General features: G+C 36.8%; 1 protein-coding gene across 1 annotated transcript; it reads right to left on the bottom strand.

The window, feature by feature from the left end:
• Window positions 1-3,705: 3,705 nt before the first annotated feature.
• Window positions 3,706-17,795, bottom strand: cyth4b (cytohesin 4b). The gene is made up of 13 exons (XM_047814098.1): window positions 17,617-17,795; window positions 13,851-13,933; window positions 12,692-12,756; window positions 12,517-12,583; window positions 10,570-10,688; window positions 9,820-9,900; window positions 9,448-9,560; window positions 9,202-9,350; window positions 8,376-8,487; window positions 8,036-8,112; window positions 7,857-7,928; window positions 6,878-7,032; window positions 3,706-5,433 (listed from the first exon to the last, which is right to left on the bottom strand). Exons 1-13 carry the CDS (start codon window positions 17,741-17,743, stop codon window positions 5,352-5,354), a joined length of 1,302 nt encoding a protein of 433 aa, XP_047670054.1. The 5' UTR covers window positions 17,744-17,795; the 3' UTR covers window positions 3,706-5,351.
• Between the last annotated feature and the right edge of the window lie 5,021 nt (window positions 17,796-22,816).

Here is a 22,816-nt window from a genome sequence, read left to right as displayed (position 1 = left end):
ACAAGACATACCAGAGACAAGGATGTGAATTGAAATGGAATAGAAATGTCTGGCAATGATAACTGAATACAGTATTATTTATTGATCGTTGAATATTTATTTAATTGATGTATTTTAATTAGAAAAAAGATCAGACTTTTATCTTTATGCAGTTCCTCGCCTAAACAGCAGGGGGAGCAGTGTCTGGCATATAACTAGTCTCTGAAACAGGAACCCGAAACCTACGTAGCAAAAGAGATGATGTGAATATATTTCTTAAATGTGTAGTCAATTTTGAAAAGAAAAAGAAAAAAGAAAAAGAAAAAAAAGGAAGTTCAAAAACTTTTGTTTTAACATCTCAGTTTAGGTCAGATTTTGTAAAGAGCTCTTCAGAATCGATGACCTAATCAATGTACGTTTCCTCTTGCAGTGCAGTTCACTATTGTTCTTAAGATCTGACCAAGCAACACTAAGTACTGTAGCTTCACAGAGGTTTCTAGTGCATAAGACTTGCTCCTAGTGACGACAGTCTAATGTCAGCGTTTCCCCTTAAAGTTCAAGAGATGTTAGTAAAAATGAAACTTATTGATTAATCATCTTAACCCTTAAAATAACCCAGAAGGTCAGAAAGTATTAGACGTAGTGAGTAGGACTTTTAAGAGGCTTAAGTGTTTCTTTATCAGAGGAGAAAATGGCTTAAAGGTGAAGATGGAGAAGAAATGTGTTGTATACGATATTTAATAATGATAGCGAGTAAATAAAGTGATACAGATTTGATCGTGTAGGGATTATTTTTGTGATCGATCATTTATTACATTTATAACGTCTCTAATCACGAACGTTATCCCTACACGATATAAAGGTGTATCTCAATAAATTAAAATGTCATGGAAAAGTTGATTTATTTCAGTAATACATCTCAAATAGTGAAACTTGTGTATTATATAAATTCAGTACACACAGACTGAAGTAGTTTAAGTCTTTTAATTGTGACGATTTTGCCTCAAATTTAACAAAAAAATAGAATTAGAATATTTCATAAGACCAATAAAGTAATTTTTTAGTGAATTGTTGGTCTTCTGGAAAGTATGTACATTTACTGTATGTATACTCAATACTTGGTAGGGGCTCCTTTTGCTTTAATTACTGCCTCAATTCGACATGGTATGGAGGTGATCAGTCTGTGGCACTGCTGAGGTGGTACTGAAGCTGACTGACTGGTCAAGCACACCAACATTATGGTCATTTAACCAACTTTTGGTGCTTTTGGCAGTGTGGGCAGGTGCCAAATCCTGCTGGAAAATGAAATCAGCATCTTTAAAAAGCTGGTCAGCAGAAGGAAGCATGAAGTGCTCTACAATTTCTTGGTAAATGGGTTCGGTGACTTTGGTTTGCAAAAGACACAGTGGACCAACAACAACAGATGACATTCCACTCCACGTCATCACAGACTGTTGAAAATTAACACTGGACTTCAAGCAACTTGAACTCAAGGCTATGAGCTTCTCCACCCTTCCTCCAGCCTCTAGGATATTGGTTTCCAAATGAAATACAAAACTTGCTCGTGGTCTGTCATTCAGGAACGGCTTAACAAGAGGAATAAGACAACTGTAGCCAAATTCCTTAACACGTCTGTGTGTGGTGGCTCTTGATGCCTAAATTCTTGAATCCTAGTGAAGGGTGTCAATGATTGTCTTCTGGACAACTGTCAGATCAGCAGTCTTCCCCATGATTGTGTAGTTCAGGAAACATTTCAACTAGCACTTCTTTCCTTATCTTTTGCATTTAAAAAAAAAAAAAAAAACCTTTGACACTTTTTCATTTTACCTTTGAACAAATATTTTAAACTCATGGTATCTTAAGTATGTAACCTAGTGAACCAGCATTAATGTATTCAATGTTAGAGATTTAAGCACTTATGTACGTCGCTCTGGATAAGGGCGTCTGCCAAATGCTGTAAATGTAAATGTAAATGTAGCCTAGTGAACCAAATTGAGAGACCATTTTGATGGCTCAGGAAACCTTTGTTTTGAGTTGATTAGCTGATTGGCATGTCACCATATTTAAAATTTTGAGTTAAATGTGAGCCAAAATCATCATTATTAAAAGTGCCAAGGACTTAAACTACTTTAGTCTGTGTGTACTGAATTTATATAATACACGAGTTTCAATATTTGAGTTGTATTACTGAAATAAATAAATTTTTCCACGACATTCTAACGACATTCTAATTTACTGAGATATTTTTTATCGAACAACCAATCACAGTCTTCAAAAGAATGTGTCATAATCTAGCAACAGGTTTAGCCCCGCCTCCTCTCTAAGATAAAAGTTGTTGTACTTTCCTTGTTCAGAGTCGCTTTGTGTTCGGTCCTGAATCACTCTTAAGATAATATTCCTAGTTAGAAATTTCTAAGTTAAATTAGGAGCTTAGATCATTGAGATCATTCTTATAATCTTTATGAATATGGGCCCTGGTGTTTTTAAGTTTTATTTTAAAAAATATTTTTTAAGAAATATTGGAAATTCAATCCAGCACACATCTGTATTTGAGACTATTTATGAACTTGAGTGAAGTGGCTGAGGGTACTCGCAGATACAGATGTGAATATTTGGAGCAGCAAACAGATACGAACAGAGGCATAGTATTGAACTCATTAGTGGAGTTAAGATACTCTCAGGCCTGAAAAGAAATATAATTATATGTAGAATATTCAATTGTGAACAAAATGCCTTAAAAAGTTAATTCCTTGGTTAGACAATGTTATACAAAATGACTTAGGTTTTTATATCTGAGCAGTTGATGCTTACAGGCCATGCTCGAGGTTGCCAACACTGAGATTTGAACTCACCACCTTTCAGTCAGTAGATGAAAAGTTTAAACACTGAGTTCCCACTGTGTTCATTCATCTTTATTAATTAATCAAGAGTAACCGGTTTATTCAGGTCACTCACACTTGTTCTAAAGCCTGTCACGGAAACACTGAGCTTTTTTATGGAACTCAATGGCACCGTGGGCCGATTTGGTGTCGCCAACTGGCAGCTTTTTGAGAAGTGGGATAAACCCAGAGGAAGCCATGAGGGCACACAGAGAACATATGAAACCCCACAGACAGTATAGAAAGTTCTGAAGAGAAACAGGAGACATGAAGCCATTTTTATCAAGCTACATCGTCATAGTCATGAAATAACGGGTTTCCTATGTATAAGGGAACATCTTTTAAACCACTCAAATTTCGTAATCACTACAGAATCTTAGCTATCCAAAAATAAGAATGACGTATGAAATAATAAGCTTATCTCAGCTAAAACAAAATCCTTCAAGCAAAGAACCAGTTTCTATCAGCTACAGAGAAATGCCCCGTGGCTAAAAATAAAACTGTCGTGAGAAAGAGCGTGTGGGGGGTGGGGGGTGGGAAGTGTTATGATGCACTATGTTTACAGTTTATAAGACACTTATGAAGCACCATTAGAAACAAATACATATACAGTATGCTAGTATTAACCTGATAGCTCCGTGAGCATGCAAGTGTGACACAGAGAGAGAGAGAGAGAGAGAGAGAGAGAGAGAGAGAGAGAGAGAGAGAGAGACAAAAGAGAAAAGGAACTTAGGTGACACTTCCCTTTTTTTTTGCAAAACACAACATGCGTCAGAATAAGTCATGCTGTGAACGTTGCATATTTTTAAAAGCCACTACACTGCATTTTTCAAGGATCAGACACTGATACAATTAAATAAAGACTTTAATAACAACAATCAAGTGATTCACTATAATATACTGATCTCACATAAACAATACACAATACTGTACAATAAAATAAAAAAATACATATACTGTATCAGTCAAATAAGAAGTATGTCCAACGTACAAAATATTACACCTACAGCAATACATAAGTTTACATTTATTTATTTAATTTTTTTAATGATAAATAATCAAATTTATATCCAGGTATAATATACACACAATGCATAGGACATACTATATATTAATAAATATATAACCTGTTTATACAACAAAGAACAAACAAAGGAAGTTATGTCCAGTTATTAACCATGTACACTACAGGTTAGCTCGCTGTGCAACACTATAAGGTGGCCTAGCTACAGTGAAATCAGCTAACTAACTAACTAGCCGAGCTTGATCTCTAGAGTCGATCATTAAAATCAACAACAAATAAGAACTAAGAATGAACTAAAGGAGGTTGTTTTGCTTCAGTGTAGCTTTGGAGGCAAAATAAATGAAGTGTATGCATCCACAGTTAATGTGGGATGTCCCAAACATAGACACGCTGTTATTTTTAGCTTAATTAAAATATTGCCGTTCCTGACGTAATTTTGTTTAGATCTCACTTTACATGAAAGTGTTTCACTAGTAGTTTGTCATCCATGTTTGCTTTTATTGCTTACCTCCTCATCTTGTGACCTGACAGGCTGGGAAAATCATCATTGTGACCCAAAAACACATTTTTTTTATTGGTAGCAGCTTCCCATTTAAATTACATATAAAACATCTGGTGGTGACTATTCGGGTTGATTCTTAAGGTTAATTCGTTAATTAAGTAACTCATATTGTATGGATTTAATATTTAAGTGTACTTACAGCCCAAAACATAAACCACAGCTTAAAATTCAAGGTCAGTATTGGGTACAACTGAAAACTGTGTAAGATCTAAATAGAATCAGTAGTTACTGTATATCCAAGGACTGAAAACCATGGTGTGTAATTTCTATAATAAATCCTCTCTGTGCTCTTAACTCACCTCGGGTGAAGAGACGCAATCAGTTCATCTCTGTTTGCTAGGAGCTTACTAGACGTGTTACGATTTGTATACAATCGATACCATCACACCTATTTACATTGATTTGTTCGGAATTTGATTCTCATTCCAAAACAATAGACGAGCGCGGCGATATCCGAACATCGATCCCACGTTAAATGAGCTTGTGTATTCATAACTCAATCATCAATCAGGTCAGATCAGATTTCTGATTAGCTCGCATGTGCAGCGATAATACACACTTCCTATACTGACATTTTCACTCAAGAGGCTTAATTTCCCACAAGGAAAACACTCTCTTCAAAATGTCCAGCTACAGTTATTATTACAAAATGAGCCCAGTAATATATAAGTACGTTAATAGTACTCTGATCTGAAAAAAAAAAAGGCCTTCTCAAGCCCTTTAAATGAAGCAGATTGAAACTGATTGTAGGTAACAGGCTGAAGGTCTTTAAAAAAAGGACTCGTTTTGCTATTAACTACTCATTGTTCCACAGAATCAGCAGGATTGCTTGTCATCATTTCCTGTTTGCCGTGTGCTTCATGCAGGCTCACTTCTAAACTCTGTACTCCATGGTCCTCTGCTGTGGTCAATCCTCTGGTGTTTGCTTGATGACTTTCTTTTTTCTGACTGAGACCAGGTCATAAAACGGATCCTTTGTGATGCTTGCCCTGTAATAAAAAAAAATAAAAAAAATTATAACCTCTTTATCTATTAACCGGGGCTAGAATTGCCAATATTAGCAAGAATAGCAATATTTCCCTCAGGTGTGATGGTAAATAACTAAAAGGATGAATATATGACATTACAATTGAACTTAGTAATTAATACCAAGCCAAATGTCCATAGATATATTGGGAAACTTCAACATGTTACATCACAACCACTGAACAATTTATACTTAAGAGAGAGCAAGCTAGCATGTAGAAATATCAATATTTTCCTCAGATTTTCCTAAAGTGGTGTTGAATAATTACGAAAAAGCTACATACAACTAAGATCATAATACGTATACTAAGTATAATTACACTTAGCATGCACCAACACCATAACATATCACTGTGTCACAACTCGAGAAAATTCAAAACTTTAAAGGTCATTGAATTTAAATTAGATAAAAGTATCAGCAACTAAAATAATTTTTGCCTTTACTCAGATCTCAGACCTGTATTTATCTAAGAATACATACAGTGCACAATAATATGTTTCCTATGTGTTCCTATATGTTTTCATATTGTTCCACCAAATAGTTCATTACTTTACTATACGCAGAATAAGCAAGCTAATCACAAAGGCTAGCAATACACATCAGCTAGATAAAAGAGTCAGGAATATCAATATTTTTCTTCAGAACTGTTAGTAAATTACTAATAAATGCAACAAAACCAAATATTCACATAAACACAGAATGATTAGTTTGTAAGAAAGCTATTCTGTACTTTAAGCAACATCCATTGAGTATAAACGTGCTAATAATGAAGGCTAGCAAATCTAACAGCACTAGCAAAAGTGAATAGCAACAGGAAGGCTAGCAAAGCTAACAGCAACAGGAATATCAACATTTTCCACAGATTTATTGTTAAATTACTATGGAACGGATGCATAAAACTAAAATTTCCCTTTATGTCAGAAGAATTATGTAAGTAATTTGAACAATTACGTAAACAATTTGAACTCCTGAAGTAATGAATACCAAAAGAGGAGTATATTAGCTTATGTTTTGTCTGATAAAATAAAACAGTTCTTGGAAGATGGCTTTTGCTTTTGAAGCCTATTACATATCTAATCCGAACATTTTTGGCTAACTATATGCTAAGTGTAAGCTAGGTAACAACCAAATATTTTTGGCTAGCTAGCTAGCTAGCATGTACATAGCCAGCAAAAGATATCAAGGATATCACAATTTTCCTCAGAAAGCTATATTATAACTAAAAGCATAATATAAAAAACAAAAATGTATATATTTTAAGAGATGTGTACTCAATGTACACTGCCATAAATACCACAAAAGAGCAATTTAAATACATTGAGGTTTTTTTTTTGGTAAATACAGTGAATATAACCGAATTTAAAGGTAGAATTAGCATAAGACTATGGAAGGAGGTGGTGTGAGACCTGATAGCTTCGATCCAGTTGTCTCTCTCCTCGGCTGTTGAAGCACAGATCATGTAGCTCTGATGTTTCCCCTCCACCACCCTGCCGTCTGTCTCCGTCTTACATGCTTTGATCTTCTGTCCCTTACTGTTGGGGTTGTACAGCTCCAAACAGTACTGCGAACATAGTCCGTTACATTTACATTTACAGCATTTAGCAGACGCTCTTATCCAGAGTGACTTACATTTTATCTAATTTTTATACAACTGAGCAATTGGGAGTTAAGGGCCTTTCTCAGGGGCCCAGCAGTGGCAGCTCGGTGGACGTAGGAATCGAACTCAAAACCTTCCGATTGGTAGTTCAGCACCTTAACCACTAGGTTACCACATCTCACATATTCACATACGTATACATGGTTTAAAATATGACCTTTTTATTAAATACACTCACTGACCATTTTGTAAGGAACACCTATATCTCTACTAGGTTATTATGCCATGAATCATTTATTCAATTATACTATGAATTATTTTAGTTGCAATTTTTGATCATTTTCCACATCACGTCCAACTCGTACTTTATCCCACCTTATTGAAGAGCTTATTTGTTAACACCAATCAGTGTGAGTCTGTGTAAAGTCAACTTAATGTTACAGAACTTCCTGGGGTGCAATCACAGGAGAGTGGCTTACATGTAAAAGTCTGACACAAGCACAACCATTAACAGATCTTTAATCCCTTCACACACACACACACACACACACACACACACACACACACACACACACACACACACACGCACACACACACATATATGAAAAGAAGTTATGAAATAACTAAACTTCCTACACAAAGCAGAAGCATCACTAATCCTAAGCAGTCTACACTCATCTAAGTGTCATTGATTACTCTTTGATTAATCGCCAATTACTCAATGTCATCTGTACTCCGATACACGATTGCAAAGATGTGCAATTTGATCAAATCGCCTTTGAGCTCACCGGTTTGCGTGTGTAGATGACTTCTCTGACACAGAGGTTCTCTAGAGGAATGATCCCCCTCGGTTCTTTGTCCTAGAAACCAAACATTCGATGAGTTGTCTGGATTTAACGAAGGTTAAAATGATGGTGAAGCTCATAGCTCACATCGCAGTACCAGACATACAGGACTATTTACTCACTGTGGTGTATTCAAAGTAGTAGAGGCAGTTATCAGTCAAGATAAACCATCTTCTCTTCCATGTTTTTACTCGTCCTCCTGCACAGCCATTACATCACAGTATGTTAACCACAACTCTAATATTCACAACTCTAGCATATGGACTAACACCCTGAACATTATTTTTCAGGGTCATCCTGAAAAATTCCAGAATTACACCCTTGATCTTGATGTGTTTTATACCCCACCATAATCTGAGGAATCATATTTGAAAACGTAATAGTGATCTAGAATTAAATTTTAATTACTTTTTTCTCTTAATACAAACTAAAATAGATGAAATAAAAGCCGGATGCAATCACCCAATTTGAGAAGCCAGCCTTCTCGGTCAGGGTTGAAGAACGTGTGAGTAAGATCGTTCCCGTCATCCTCCGGGATCTTGAACGGCTCGTTTCGTATGCTATCATACAGTTTCTGTGGTGAGAGGTTACAGAAAAGAGGAACACATGAGGGTATGGAGAAACTCGGGCAGTGCCAAAAAGTCATTCCAAAACGTGATCTGAATACTCGGTGAGAACTTACAGTTTCATTCTGAAAATATCAAGATCTTGTTTTAAAAGAAATTGATATTCTCTTTATTCATTAAAAGATTACAAACATTGAAATCAAAATAAAAATGGTCTAGTACTTTATGTGTATTTAGAATAGAAGCCTTTATTTTCTTTCTTCCCAATTTCCCGACTTTGGGGGTCGGGGTCAGAGCGCAGGGTCAGCCATGATACAGCACCCTTGGAGAAGAGAGGGTTAAGGGCATTGCTCAAGGGCCCAACAGTGGTAGCTTTGGAGGTGCTGAGGCTTGAATCATGATCCACCAATCATCAAACAAGAGCCTTAACTGCTTGAGCCACCACTGCCCCCAGTATAAAGGTGTAAGAAACCCCATACAGACACAGGAAGGAAACTCCACCCAGACAATAACACTCCACCACTCCACCCAGACAATAACCTAATTTTGGGTTGGAACTTGTAAACCAATAGGCCTGATCTTTTTAATCTGATTCATGTGTCTTTTGCTGACCGACACCTTTACGGCTTCCACATTGAATTGTTTTCATTTCCTTATTTTGTTTAGACCTAAGTTGTGTGTTGCTTATCATGGTATGGTGTGGTCAGGTGATTGGCTCTGACCATGAGAAGCTCATTGGGTAGATCATCGCCATTGTTGATGCCTCTGTTCATACTGATGAAGCGCTCCAGTGTTGTCTTGTCCTTCACGTTAGGGTTGTGCAGGCTGGTGTTCAGCATGATGATGGCAAATGAGAGGATGTAACAGGTGTCTGAAAATAGATTACTCATATATAGGATCCATGTTTGGATGCTTTGATGTCAATAAAATTCCCTATCAGGTAAAAGCAAAAGAGAACATTAGCTCACCCGTGGACTGGAAGACGTCTGGATTGCATTCGCAGTAACGAGTGGCAAAGGCCTCCATCATACGGTCAATCTTTTGTGCCTCACCAGGAAGGCGGAAGCTCCACAGGAACTGCCTGAAAGCACCAAAACAATATTCGTATGTCTTATAAGGATTTACATTTATGAGTAGCTATAGAAACAATAACATGTTTGAACGTCCACTATTATGAATTTGTTAATTGTCTTGAAACCTTGTAGCTATACAGTACCGTCCAAGCTGCTGTTGTAGAAAATGAATCAGTACCTTCTGACAATTCAGAATCTAGCATTCAATAATGGAGTATAAAATGTATTTAACTGACATGTTTAAATGATTACAAATCAGATCCTTACCTCAAAGCCTGGACAAGGTTCAGGTCTGAAAACTCATGAAGTTCCACGAAAGCTTTTAGGATCTTGAGGTGCAGTTCCTCTCTGTAGAGGTTAAAAAGATCGCATTAAGAGTTCAAGTATCAGAAACAACAAAATCAGACACAAAGTTGAAATAAAAATAACAATAAATAAAACCAGAATTTCAAATGTTCAATCTGTTCTTAGAGTTATGGGGTTAACAGCAATGAAAGTCAGATTATAATATTGTAATATATATATTTTGAAATTTGCTTAGAAATTTGCTTCTTCTTCTTTTTTTTTTTTCTTTTTTTTAACCAAAGATTGTACCAAAGACTAAATGTCATCATATAAAGTTGATGAAAAGGCCAAGTATTTACAATAACAGATTGTGTGCTAAATCAACTTCCATGTTGTTAGCAAACTTAGCCTTGGAGTGCCAGGACAAAGCAAAACAAAATAAAGACAAAATGTGTTGATAAATTAAATGCAATTGGGTAGAAATTGTTAGAAATTTGACTCCCTGCCAAACTACTGTACTATTGTGGTCACACATGGAACCAATAAGATCTGGAGCAGATCTAATTACATCAATTGTTACTTCAATTGAAGATGTACTTTTATGATGTGATGAAGTATAATGTTATAGTTTGACAAAAATGTGGCTACAGGTTTTACCAGGAAACATTTTAAAAACATATTACATGTCTATTTCTAGTGATATTTGTAACGAATTTATGGTTGAGGCCTTACCTTTCTCCCAAGAAGTCTCCTATAGCAGTCTTATTGAGACCTTCCTCTTTATAGAGGAACTCAGCAATGCTCTGGGGGCTATACTCCAGCAGGTTATTTTGCACCAGGTAATTGATCCCCTGCAAAAAATAGACACATGAACCTGCTGTACCCTAACCTTGTTTTTGCACAATGGATTTGATGTTGTACACCTAAAGTGACGATGATGTGACATCTGTGCAATGTGCCTTTAATGTCTTCCTCTATGTTGTCATCTGCATTTGTTTCCGGTTAGTCCGCAATAAAACTATTTGTTAATCAGCATTACTTAAAAAAGACTACATACACTACTGAGTATAACTGCCTGATGACTTTTACAATATACGGTGATACCTAAAAGAATGGCTCACTGACCGTAGTGGCCGAGGCCTGAGTTTAAATCCTAAGCAGAATCCCAAGCTGCTGAGTCAAGTTGAGTCCAGAGTGCCAAGCTCTAGGGTCTGAGACAAGTTCAGAGTCCCAAACCTTAATGTCCAAAATCCAAAGGCTAAGTGTCTTTGTCAAGGCCAGAATCTAAAGGTTCTTTGTTGAATCTAAAGTCCCAAACCTTAGAGTCAATAATCAAGTCTAAAGTCCTAACCTGTAGTAAAGTCTGAATTGAGTCCAGAGTCTCAAGCCACAAAGCCTGTGTTGAACCGGAGTCTGAGTCAAGTTCGGAATTCAAAGTTCCAAGTAGTAAAGCTGAGTCCCAAGCCATCAAATCTGAACTGAGCAGAGTCTCAAAAAGTCTCAAGTCTGAGAATTAGAGCCAAGTCAAATCCAGTGTCCCAAGCTGTAGAGTTTAAGTTGAGTCAAGAGTCCTAAGCCACATTTCCAAGTGGTAGAATCAAGCTGAGTCTAGAGGCCCAAGATGAGTTGAGTCTAGAGTTCCAAGCTGTGTACTCTGAATCCAGACACCCAAGCTATAGAATCGAGTGTGTGTCCTGATCCAGAGTTTTAAAGCCCAAAGAGTCTGAGTCAAGTCCAGAGTCAAAAGTTCTAGATTGGTCAACCTAATTTTTGCCCTTCTTCAAGTCTTTAGCACCAAGAAGATTATATTTTTCTTCTGTGCATACAATTTACGCTCAAGCCATTAAACAACTCTCTTATTCGATGTTCCTAAAGGAACCGGGCAGCCACACTGCACTCATTGTCTGGTTTGGTATCATTAAATCTAACATAGGAAATCAAATGAAGTTGCACCAGCAATCATGTTAAGCTTGATTCATTGTAAGCTTCATTTTTTTTTAGTAGTAGTAGTGGAACTCTATACTCCTGATTAATATTTTAACTCTGATTGTTCTGGTTGGCAATGGAAAAAATCCTACAACTGGGTAAGACAGAGCATCTCACAAGCTAGCACTTGAAGTAAAATAACACAAAGCTGAGTTTTATGCTTTATGAAGAACTACAGGTACATATTTTTCACAAAATCGGTACCGAAGGATCGTAAATAAACACTGCACGCAATTTGAACAAATTTCAAAAAACGTTTCAGCCCACTGATCATAACACAAAATGGTTTTGTTTGTTTCTGCATGGCAGTCTTGTAGTTGCTGCGAAAGTCATCCATTTGAAAACCACACTTGCTCAAAATGAAAAACCACAGCACTGTTTTAAAAAATACCATAAGGGGTGGCTCTTCCGTTTCTGCCTTTCAGGTGCTAACTTTTTCTGCTTGTACCAGATATGACCGAACTTTACTTCTAACCGATTTAAATGGAAGGAAAGTAGATTTAAGCCTTAGTAAGTGACATTTCTGAACATTTGCTAAAAAAAAAAAAAAAAAATTGTCTGGTTTCTTCTGCAGATGCTGTGTAGATAACATTTGTTTTAATCTGTACTTTGTAGTCACTGAAGCATTAAATAATCTTCCTGAATGTCAACAGAAGGCAGTGATGTAAGACAAAAAAAAAAAAAAAAAAGTACCTTTTTGGGGTCCATGTTGAATTTCTTCTTTCCACTAGAAATCTGCTTTCCTCTTTCGAGTACTTTGCTGTAATATAAAAAAGAAAGAAAGAAAGAAAGTAAACCAAGCTAATAGTCACAGCTTAGACTATGTGATCGAACATTACAGTCTGCCTTGGGGTGGGTGTTCACTCACTTCTCTTCTGAAGACTCGAAGTCCTGAATTTCAGCCATTACATTTTCAATCTCCCATTTCAGCTTCTGCAAAAATATTTCAGCACATTTTGACTCACTGGCTCTCACATACTTAGTCACACAGAAGCACTATGGAAACAGCACTGTTGCTAACATGGTCTGTTTTTTTATTGATAAAAACAGAGCAACTGAAAACTGACTAACAGGCTAAAAAAAACTACACAAAACCTCAACGATTTGAAGAAACTAGCAAGTAAAAAAAAAAAAACATTGTCAGAAAAGAAAGGTTTTGCTGCCATTTCATTTGATTCATATATTCCATAATATTTCAATTCAAATTTAAAGATATTTTCTTTCGTTTATAAAGAAACATCAAGGTACCTCAACACTCGATGTATAATGCAAAGACATTCTCTGTATCTGTCTATTGTTATCGATATTTGTTTCTGCAAGTGGTTTGGAAATTCTAGCTTTGACAGTTACATCATCTACATCGCTCCAGTTCATTACCGGTCTAAATTAAAGATGTCCATAGGAGTGTTTCATTTTTGTTTCTGTTTCACTTATCATTCTTGTTTAACCACAACCATGACCAGGCAGTTACTTGAAATGATATGTTGCCAGTCTTGACACACACCTCTGTGCAAAAACATGTGATCTTTAATGACAAACCTTCAATTTTTTTTTTTTTTTTTTAAAAAGGTTGTATTTCTATCTGTTTACATCACATCTGTTCGAACAGAATAATGTTTCATTTCCGAGGTTAACGTCAGAATATTTGATATGTTGAACGCATGAACGAAGCCGAAGTACAAAATCCGTCTTCATCTGATTTATGGTTTAAAGTGTAATTGGTTATACTAGAATCCATGAATAGAATAGAAGCCTTAATTTTGTCACATATACATGACAGCACAGTGAAATTCTTTTTTTCACATATTTCAGCTTAGGGTCAATAAGGGTTAAGGGCCTTGCTCAAGGGCCCAACAGTGGCAGCTTGGCAGTGCTGGGGCTTGAAACTCTGATCAACCTTACCCACTAGAGCCACCATGGCACAGCAAAAAGCACCAACAAACAGCAATACCACAAGAATTGAAAAGTGAAACATTAAATAATAATTGAGTTAAAAAGTATAACATGAAGCAGGCATTTAATGTCACCTGAATGTCAGCCAGGAGGTCCTGCTTGTGGAGCTTGAGGTTTTCAATCTCAATCCGTTCCTCCGGCAAGAAATCAGGCGTCACTAAGATATGCACACACACACACACACACACACACACACACACACACACACACACACACACACACACACACACACACACACACACAAACACACACACAATAAAACAAATATATTATCTCAGTCTCAGCCTAAACATCCAAGGTCCTGATTCTGGAAGTAAAAAATATAAAGTTAATGTCAGACTGAAACTGAAAGCTATGTGTGGGTTAATATTTCTCCACTTATTCCACTTTAGTGATATGACTGTCAATAAATTAGACATTTTGACCAATTTTTAAGAATTGTTTTGCTTATTAAAAGATTTTTGCATTGGTATCAGTACTGAAATGTCATATAGTAGCTTTATAAACCCTAGAGATTTTACGTGAGTATTTTAGGATGTTTTTTCTCTTTGTCTTAGTAATGCATGGTTTTAAATAAAATCTCAACTTTAATACCACAATTAAAAAAGGGACTATAATAAAACTATGGTCATTCCCAACAATCCCTCTCTTTTCTCCTTTTTTGTCCTCCAATCTGAAGACGTTCTTATATATAGCTTTACCTCTGACTGTTTAAAGCACTACCACTGGAGACTCCTTCCATAAATGGTAAATAATCTTAAAAAAGTCTTGTCAATGAAAAGTTCACTTTAACTTGATTCTACATCCTTAACTACATTCTTTTTTTTTCTTTCTGTGACTCATCCACCATATATGGTTTTGTGTATGTTATACAGCTATAGTTATATAGTTATACTGTATAGATAGGTATTTTATAACATAAAATGGTACCGCATTAAGGACTTAACCATAGCTCTGTGGAAATACTTCAATTTTGTCATATCCAACCACAGAAACTTAACCACTAACCACTGAGTCAATCCTCCCACTAATGTTTTTCAAATGAAAGCATTAAAAGGTTTTCTGGAATTTTCCCAGACTCTTATCCAATATGGCAGAATCATGATTTTGGATTAGATCCTTACTGGAATCTTGGAACTACGATCGAATCATTTTTGTCAATAAATAAATAAAAGAGCCATAAAACAAAATGCAAAAATAAATAAATAAATAAATAAAAACAAATGTCTCAAAAAGGATAATAAGTAAGCAGTCAGTAAGTCATCAACAACACAACCACAACACAACCATATCTACATTTCTATCTTCTTGTAATCAACATGGTTACATGTGAGTGCGCGTGTTTGTGTGTGTGTGTGTGTGTGTGTGTGTGTGTGTGTGTGTGTGTGTGTGTGTGTGTGTGTGTGTGTGTGTGTGTGTGTGTGTGTGTGTGTGAGAAGGGTGGAACTGACAAGTGCCTGTAACACTTCTCAAAAACCTAAATGCAGTGTTTTTCTGACTTTCAGCAAGAATTTCTCGTGTTGAAGCTTCCTATAAACACTATATGGGCGTCTGCCAAATTCTGTAAATGTAAATGTATGTCAGCATTTATAAATAAGCTAAACCTGTGGATTGCATCATTACAGAATTGCGTAGCTAAACGGAATCGGTTTTAATTTAGCAACTGGAAAAAAATTACAACCCTACCTCCACACACATAGAAATGTTCTCTCTAAGCAAAATAGAAAAGACTAGCTAGCTCCATGAGTCCACAGAGGCGTGTTACTGCAAAAGTTAGCAAAGATTAGCATGCTACCTCATTAAAAACCCCAGATTTGAACTTAACAAATCCTTTATTCGCAGTTTTTATGTTAGGAAAAGTGAAAGACCAAATCAAAGTTTGACATTTCTGCTATGTTTGAAGAAATTAGCATTTAGCTTGCTGTGTAACAAACCCAGCTTCTGATTAGCTAATATGTCTGCTAATATAGCTTTTTGTGTTTATTGCAAATGTCATGAATCTTCAACATGAAGAATTTTAACCAACACCTTTGTAATAGAAAACTAACTAGATATTAAATGTATTCTACATGGGGTCATAATGCATCGTTGCTATCTGTAGGTCTGAGTAGCTTGTAATCACAATGTGGAACAGGAAACAGTTGTGGTTATGTGAGGTCGACATGTTGTCAAGGTGTCTTGTGGGTGGATGTAAAGGCGAGAGTGAACAGTTTGATAAAATAAGAAAGAAAAAAATACAAAATTAACAGCAACACAACGGAAATTATTGTTGAAACAAATATATTTATGATGAATTATTTTCATTATTTACCCAATTGTTATTTATTTACTGTTCTGTCATGGTGCTTCAGACCTGGATTATCATAATGCCACTGACCACAAAGCAGTGGCAAAAGATTTACAGTAATACAGATATTCATGCTATTAAATTCAGATAGCAGGAAACAGGACACACATGTACAAGCCCTAATGAGATTCTGTGGTTTGTTTTTATCTGCAACTGCGCTTTAAGGTATTTTATGGTGGTTTTGAATCAGATGGATCAGATGGTGACGTTCTAAAACTGGGGGATCAGGATAAATGTTTCAGTGGATCATTTCACTTGAATACTGGCCGATAAACCCGGAGCCCGTTAACGATTCTAGTTTTCAATACACAACTGGGCAAGTCGTGGCCTAATGGTTAGAGAGTCTGACTCGTAATCCTAAGGTTGTGGTTTCGAGTCTCGGGCCGGCCCCACTGCTGTGTGTGTGTGTGCACTTTGGATGGGTTAAATGCAGAGAACGAATTCTGAGTGTGGGTCACCCTACTTAGCCGTATGTCACGTCACTTATATATACAATACTGGCTTCTGTAGCAGGCTTGTGTCTTGTTACAGCCAATCACATTGATTTATCAAAATTAGTAAATGCTTCAAATTAAAAAAAAAGAAGAAAAAAAAACATTTAAATCATGTGAGTTTATCCAGATCTTTGTAAGCAAGGATTTTAGTTAAATCTCCCTGCTCTAGATGCTGGATTGTTATTCTGATATGCACACTGAAAATGGGAACTAAACCATGCCTTACCTTGACAAGTACCCCTTTAGTACTGTACTGTACCGTTGATATGAATTGTTCAAGATCTAGTGTATAAAAGATTAGATCATATCTATAGTACCAATGGAGCTGAAGTAAAATTTACATACAAAGACACTAAAGGTCTATGCTCAATGGTATCAGCCTAGCAACAAGAAGGTACGGTTTAAAGGTGTGAAAGTTCCTGTTACAATGCAGACATCAGTAAATAACCAGCCTTAGCAAGCACCTTAGCACATTATGATTTGACATTATTACTGTACCACAAGGTCAATGGTTTAAACCTGTTTAAACACCTCCACCGGAGAATTTAAAGGTAACATTTAAAAGTTCATGAGTCCAGGGTTTCCTTGGCAAATCTGAATTTTGACCTGACCAAGAGTTCAGAACATCAAGCTCTGAGGAACTACAACAACAAAAACAAGGTTCTGTGTTCCAGTAAACCCTCCCCTGTCCTAATCATGACATCAACACTGGTCAGGATGTGTAGTTCGCAAGTCTCCTCTTTCCCTAACCTAAGAAAAGTCATAAGTTCTTTATCAAAGCTTTCATGACCTGGATTCGGTGGTCCATGAGGTCTCCAGGACTGGCAATGGTGTGATCAGATGAAGAAAAAGTCATAAAAATCTGTGGTTTAAGGAACCTACTCAAGCTTGTCCAATATTTGAGAACATCATTGTAGATTAACCGTGCAACAGTTTCCTGTTTTAAGTCTAAAAACATGACCACTATGTCAAAGAAAATGGCTTTAAACCTTTACTTACCCAGTTGACAGCTCTCCATTTTCAGACCACTGCCCTCTTCTATGAAATGTCTACAAACTGGTTCCACTCCGTATTTAGATCCTCTGGTTTGTTGGGTTGTTAGAGATACATTGCATGCATCAGTCATCTCTGAGGGTGAGAAGCTGAGAATTACTGCCGCAAACGCCTGTCTGTTAGTTCCTCTATGAAACCTGGTGGAACCTGGTTGCCAGATTGAAACATTTCAATACCATTCATGCAATAAAGTCCATCCAAGCAACCAGTATGAACTTTAATTACATCATCTATTGTAGATCATATCTAGCTTCCTCTCAAGATTAAAAATTAACTAGATTTTATGGCAACCCGAATAATAACAAATCCGCATTCTACCCAAGGGGTGACGTTATTGTTCTTTTTTTTTTTTTGATGAGTGAGTGAATGGCTGTCTGCAACTGCCTATAATGTTTGCAGCATTAAATGTAACTATAAATGGGAAATATATAAAATGAATCATTTATTAAGAAAAATAAAAAATAAAATAGTCTTGTTTCAGTATAAAAGGAATAAAACACTTGATGTCTTGCTGTAATAACAGTACTCATTGTTTAAGTCCCTTCATTTTTGTTTAAAGATATATTAGTGTTGAAACATGATGACGATCAGGAGGAGGAGGAAGAGGAGGAAGAATGTGGTTGAAGTATTAATGGTGTATTAACCACCGCTTGTTCAGTCTTCACTGCATTTTGCAGCTGATTAGTTTGCCATCTACTGGTGATGAAGTAACACACAGACATACACTCACCAGCCACTTTAATAGGAACATCTATATTCCTGCACATACATTAAATTTTTAATACAATTGAGAGTTAAGGGCCTTGCTCAGGGGCTCAACCTTTGCAGCTTGGTGGAACTGGGATTGAACTCAAAATCTTCCGATTGGTAGCCCAACACCTTAACCACTAGGCTACCACGTGCCAAGTAGAGAACCAATCATTTGTCTGCTGCAAAATGCTGGATGTTGCCTGGTTGACTTTTTCCAGTCTTGCTCACTATGGTTACAAAGAATGATTTCACTATGCATATAAACATCTGACTTCAGGGTAAGTGGTAGCTCAGTGGTTAGGATATTGGACTACTGATCAGATGGTCATGAGTTTGAATCCACTCCTAGGCCCCTGAGCAAGGCCCTTAACCCTCAGCTGTATGAATAAGATAAATGTAAATCACTCTGGATAAGGGTGTCTGCCAAAAAATGTGAACTTCTACATTTTTATTTGTATTTTTTTTTAAATTTTACAAATTTTATGATCTGTGAAATTAACTTTGGACTTTGAAATAGTTTTTCTGATAAGTCTTTGGTATTTATTCAAATTTTTAAACAATGGTTGTTTAAGTGCTATGATTGGCCCAGAAAATGTAATATGACTGAGTGCAAGTGTGGGACCAAGTCAATCTCAGGTTTTGGTATTCCAGTCAAGTTATAAATCCTTATATTTACATTTAAAGTCTTAAACATGTCACTATTTATTTGTTTGTTTGTTTGTTTGTTTGTTTGTTTGTTTGTTTGATTTGCATAGATCATACATCTGTTCAGCACTTACTACACAGACATACGTAACCTGGAAAATGACACCAGGTTACGTATGGAACCCAGCGAGACGCCGTGTCATGGCTGAAGCTATGGTAATGCTTTTTTGCACTACAGAGCTATACAGCACACCTTGTAGGCCTCATGGGCATAGGAGATACCACTACCCAGTACAAGGCATTGCTTGGAGACCGGATTACTTTTGTTGCAGTCTCCAAAGCAGACTAAAAAGGAAGAGGACTTACACTACATGCTGGAATGATGGGCATAAGTGCTGAGAACTTCAGTCGAGAAATTGAAGTTTAGGAGCTGGTCCCTCTCAGGAGCCAGACCAAGAGGTTCTAAATCTTGGGGCCAGGGTGAAGAATCTTGTTAACCTTTGGAAATGAGGCTTGATTATGATTTGGTTAAAAGAAAAAGAATAGTTTTTTGGGAAGAGGAATAATTCACTGCACGGGTTTATATGTATAGTTTTTCATCTCTGGCTTTGAAAATATTACGGCTCGAGGTTATGTGACGAGGTTATGTGACGAGGTTATGTGACGAGGTTATGTGACGGTCAAAATCAAGTTTAAAAAAATCTTCTTCTTTGATACTGAGCTGAAGTCATGTAACTCAAGTCCACAACACTGGGTGTGTATACAGTACATTATACGTACTGTATCGTGTACTGCAGGAACTTACAGTATACACATATGTTGTATATATATCCATATAGTGTACTGCATTTCGGTGTGGTACTCCAGCTGCACTGCAGCAGACAAGAAAGCCCTTCAGGAAATAGTAAACACAACCCAAAAAAATCACTGGTTGTTCACTACCCTATATGGAAAGCATCGCCCACTCCCATCATCTCTCGGGCCAAAAACATCATAAAGGACGCATCCCACCCAGGACACAACCTGTTTAAGCTTCTGCCCTCAGACAGGTGGTACAGATCATTAAGAGCAAAAACCGCCCGCTTACAGAACAGTTTCTTCCCAGTTGCTATCAGGACTGTAAACTCAATGCACGAATCTCTGTACCATTCCAAACATTTTCTGTTATTCACAGTCATTTATTTCATTTAAAATCTCTTCTGTCTAAGCTGCTGCTGTTCTTATAGGTGGTCACGTTACATACTGTATAGGCACTTTATTACTATCAATGGTCACTTCACTCAATGGCCAATTTATCCAGACTATTTATTGTGAATTACTATTTAATTGTCAAAGTATATTGTTATTGTCTGTGATTATACAGTACAGACTAAAAGTTTGGACATACCTTCCAAAAGTTTGGACACACCACCTTTTCAACAGGACAATGACCCCAAACACACCTCCAGGCTGTGTAGTCCACAGTCACCGGAGCTGAACCCGATCGAGATGGTTTGGGGTGAGCTGGACCTCAGAGTGAAGGCAAAAGGGCCAACAAGTGCTAAGCATCTCTGGGAACTCCTTCAAGACAGTTGGAAGACCATTTCAGGTGACGACGACCTCTTGAAGCTCTTCAAGAGATTGCCAAGAGTGTGCAAAGCAGTAATCAAAGCAAAAGGTGGAAAGTTTGAAGAACCTAGAATATGACATATTTTCAGTTGTTTCACACTTTTTTGTTATGTACGTATATAATCCCACACGTGTTAATTCATAAATAGTTTTGATGCCTTCGGTGTGAATCTACAATTTTCATAGTCATGAAAATAAAGAAAACTCTTTGAATGAGAAGGTGTGTCTAAACTTTTGGTCTGTACTGTATGTCTGTTTTTCTTACACCAATCAGGAGTAGCGCTCCTAATTTCGTTGTATGCGTAATACAATGACAATAAAGGCATTCAATTCAATTCAATGTTCTTTTGCTGGCCAGTAGATGTGGCTGTAGTCCTATCTTTGAGACCCCGTAGCACTCTTCGGAAAGCACTCGACGTTCCCTCTAGATGTTTGTTTGGGTTGAAATCAGACTGAATTCACTTCTGAAAACGAGCAGGTGCTCATTTACCCGCATGAAAAGGAACGAGAAAAAAAGTTTGTCATCTTTAAACAACCTCAAGTGAGCTAGATTCTCGGTCTACTGTAAGTGCACACTTTTCTTCCTGCACTCATGGATGCTATTTTAAGACGCCATTCAAAAACCTAAAAAAAATAATAAAAAAGCCTGAGTTTGAGATATAAAACTCAATCAGAAGTAAATGCTTCAAACTATGGAGTTGTAATATGTCAAGAAACGAGGGAACAAAATGGCACACAAAGAAGATATGCTTCTTTCCATGGAGCTTAAGTCTGTCTGATATCAAAGACATAAATGAGCTTATTATAAACAAGACTTAGAGATTTATGAAAAGGCTTCGTTGTTTACTGTTCTTGAGAATTAATTAGACCACAGGACCAAAGCGAATCAGATGTATTCAGGCATCATGATTCATGATTGCAGTCAAGATTTCAGTGTGCTGCAAGTAGACATTAGTCTATTTTAATGCTGTGTTGAGTTCCGTATAAAACAGTGTGTCTTATTTATTTTTATTTTTTTGTTTTTAATTTTTTTCGGGGGGGGATTTGTGCCTCGATTGAACAATGTGTACATAACCGGGGTATTTTTCATTTCTCCTCCAAATTAATTTTGGGGGGAAAATGTGTTATGTGTTATATGTGTTACAGACTGAACAGTTACTTGGTAAGGACATAGTGGTTAAGGTTTTGGACTACCAATTGGAAGGTCATGAGTTCAAATCCCTGTTCCACCAAGCTGCCACTCCTGGGCCCCTGAGCAAGGCTCTTAACCCTCAATTGCTGAGTTTTATGTAAATGACATTAAAATGTAAGTCATTCTGGATAAGGACATCTGTCAAATGCTATAAATGTAAATGTAGCATTCAAGTTCCTGGCAGTGGAAGCTTGGTGGCTCTGGGATTTAAACTCACAACCTTCTGATTATTTGTCAAATGTCAACGAAACATCAGCCTAAATTGATATTAACTATAAGGTGTGTTGCACTATGGGAAATCACATCACAGGCTGCATGAATCTACAGTCTTGACTAAAAGAAAATCAGCCCCAGCCTCAGCTTCTTCATATCGTTCTTCTAAAAAACTAAAATGCCCGGCGAGCCCATTAAAATCAACAACCCTTAATAACACCAACTTATGATCTGTAAGGCAAAAATGCCTTAAAAAAGAAATTTGGTCCATAACTTATGCATGTGAAGTGACCCCTCAGTATGTCATTTATTTATATCAGGAAATGTAGGTGGTGATAACTGGCAGGCATTTAGTTGGACTGGGATACTCACACACACACATAAAGGGCAAAGAGACATCAAATGAGATGAATGGCAGCAGCAGATAATCAACAAGTAGCTTAAGTCTTTAACCTAAAATGAAAAACGACGTCCAAGTGGCACCTTGAGCAAGTGCGATATAGCCTGTCCTCATTAACAAACTCTTTTTAATTGGGCGACGATATACTGTATAAAAATGGTCAACTGGACAGATTTGAGCCTGCATTCATTTATTAGGTCACCGATCGAGATGTTGAGCCATCTCAGACCAACCAGTTTAAACGTATTACTGCACCTAGTGGTCACAAATGTGAACTACAAGCACTAATAGATACACTTTGGGGCAGGAATTATTCTGCCCTAGAGTCAGTATATAAA

Source organism: Tachysurus fulvidraco, chromosome 5 (assembly GCF_022655615.1).
Source record: "Tachysurus fulvidraco isolate hzauxx_2018 chromosome 5, HZAU_PFXX_2.0, whole genome shotgun sequence".
Lineage (NCBI taxonomy): Eukaryota > Metazoa > Chordata > Actinopteri > Siluriformes > Bagridae > Tachysurus > Tachysurus fulvidraco.
This window is presented reverse-complemented; position numbering and strand designations above follow the sequence as displayed.

What these genes read in the sequence shown, in the direction of transcription:
- cyth4b (XM_047814098.1), bottom strand. Translation starts at nt 17,743, where the DNA reads ATGACTGATGCATGCAATGTATCTCTAACAACCCAACAAACCAGAGGA. An exon ending in ACCTCCTGGCTGACATTCAG is followed by an intron (nt 12,757 to 13,850) that starts GTGACATTAAAT and finishes ATATTTTTGCAG; the next exon opens with AAGCTGAAATGGGAGATTGA. An exon ending in TTCGAGTCTTCAGAAGAGAA is followed by an intron (nt 12,584 to 12,691) that starts GTGAGTGAACAC and finishes TTTATATTACAG; the next exon opens with CAAAGTACTCGAAAGAGGAA.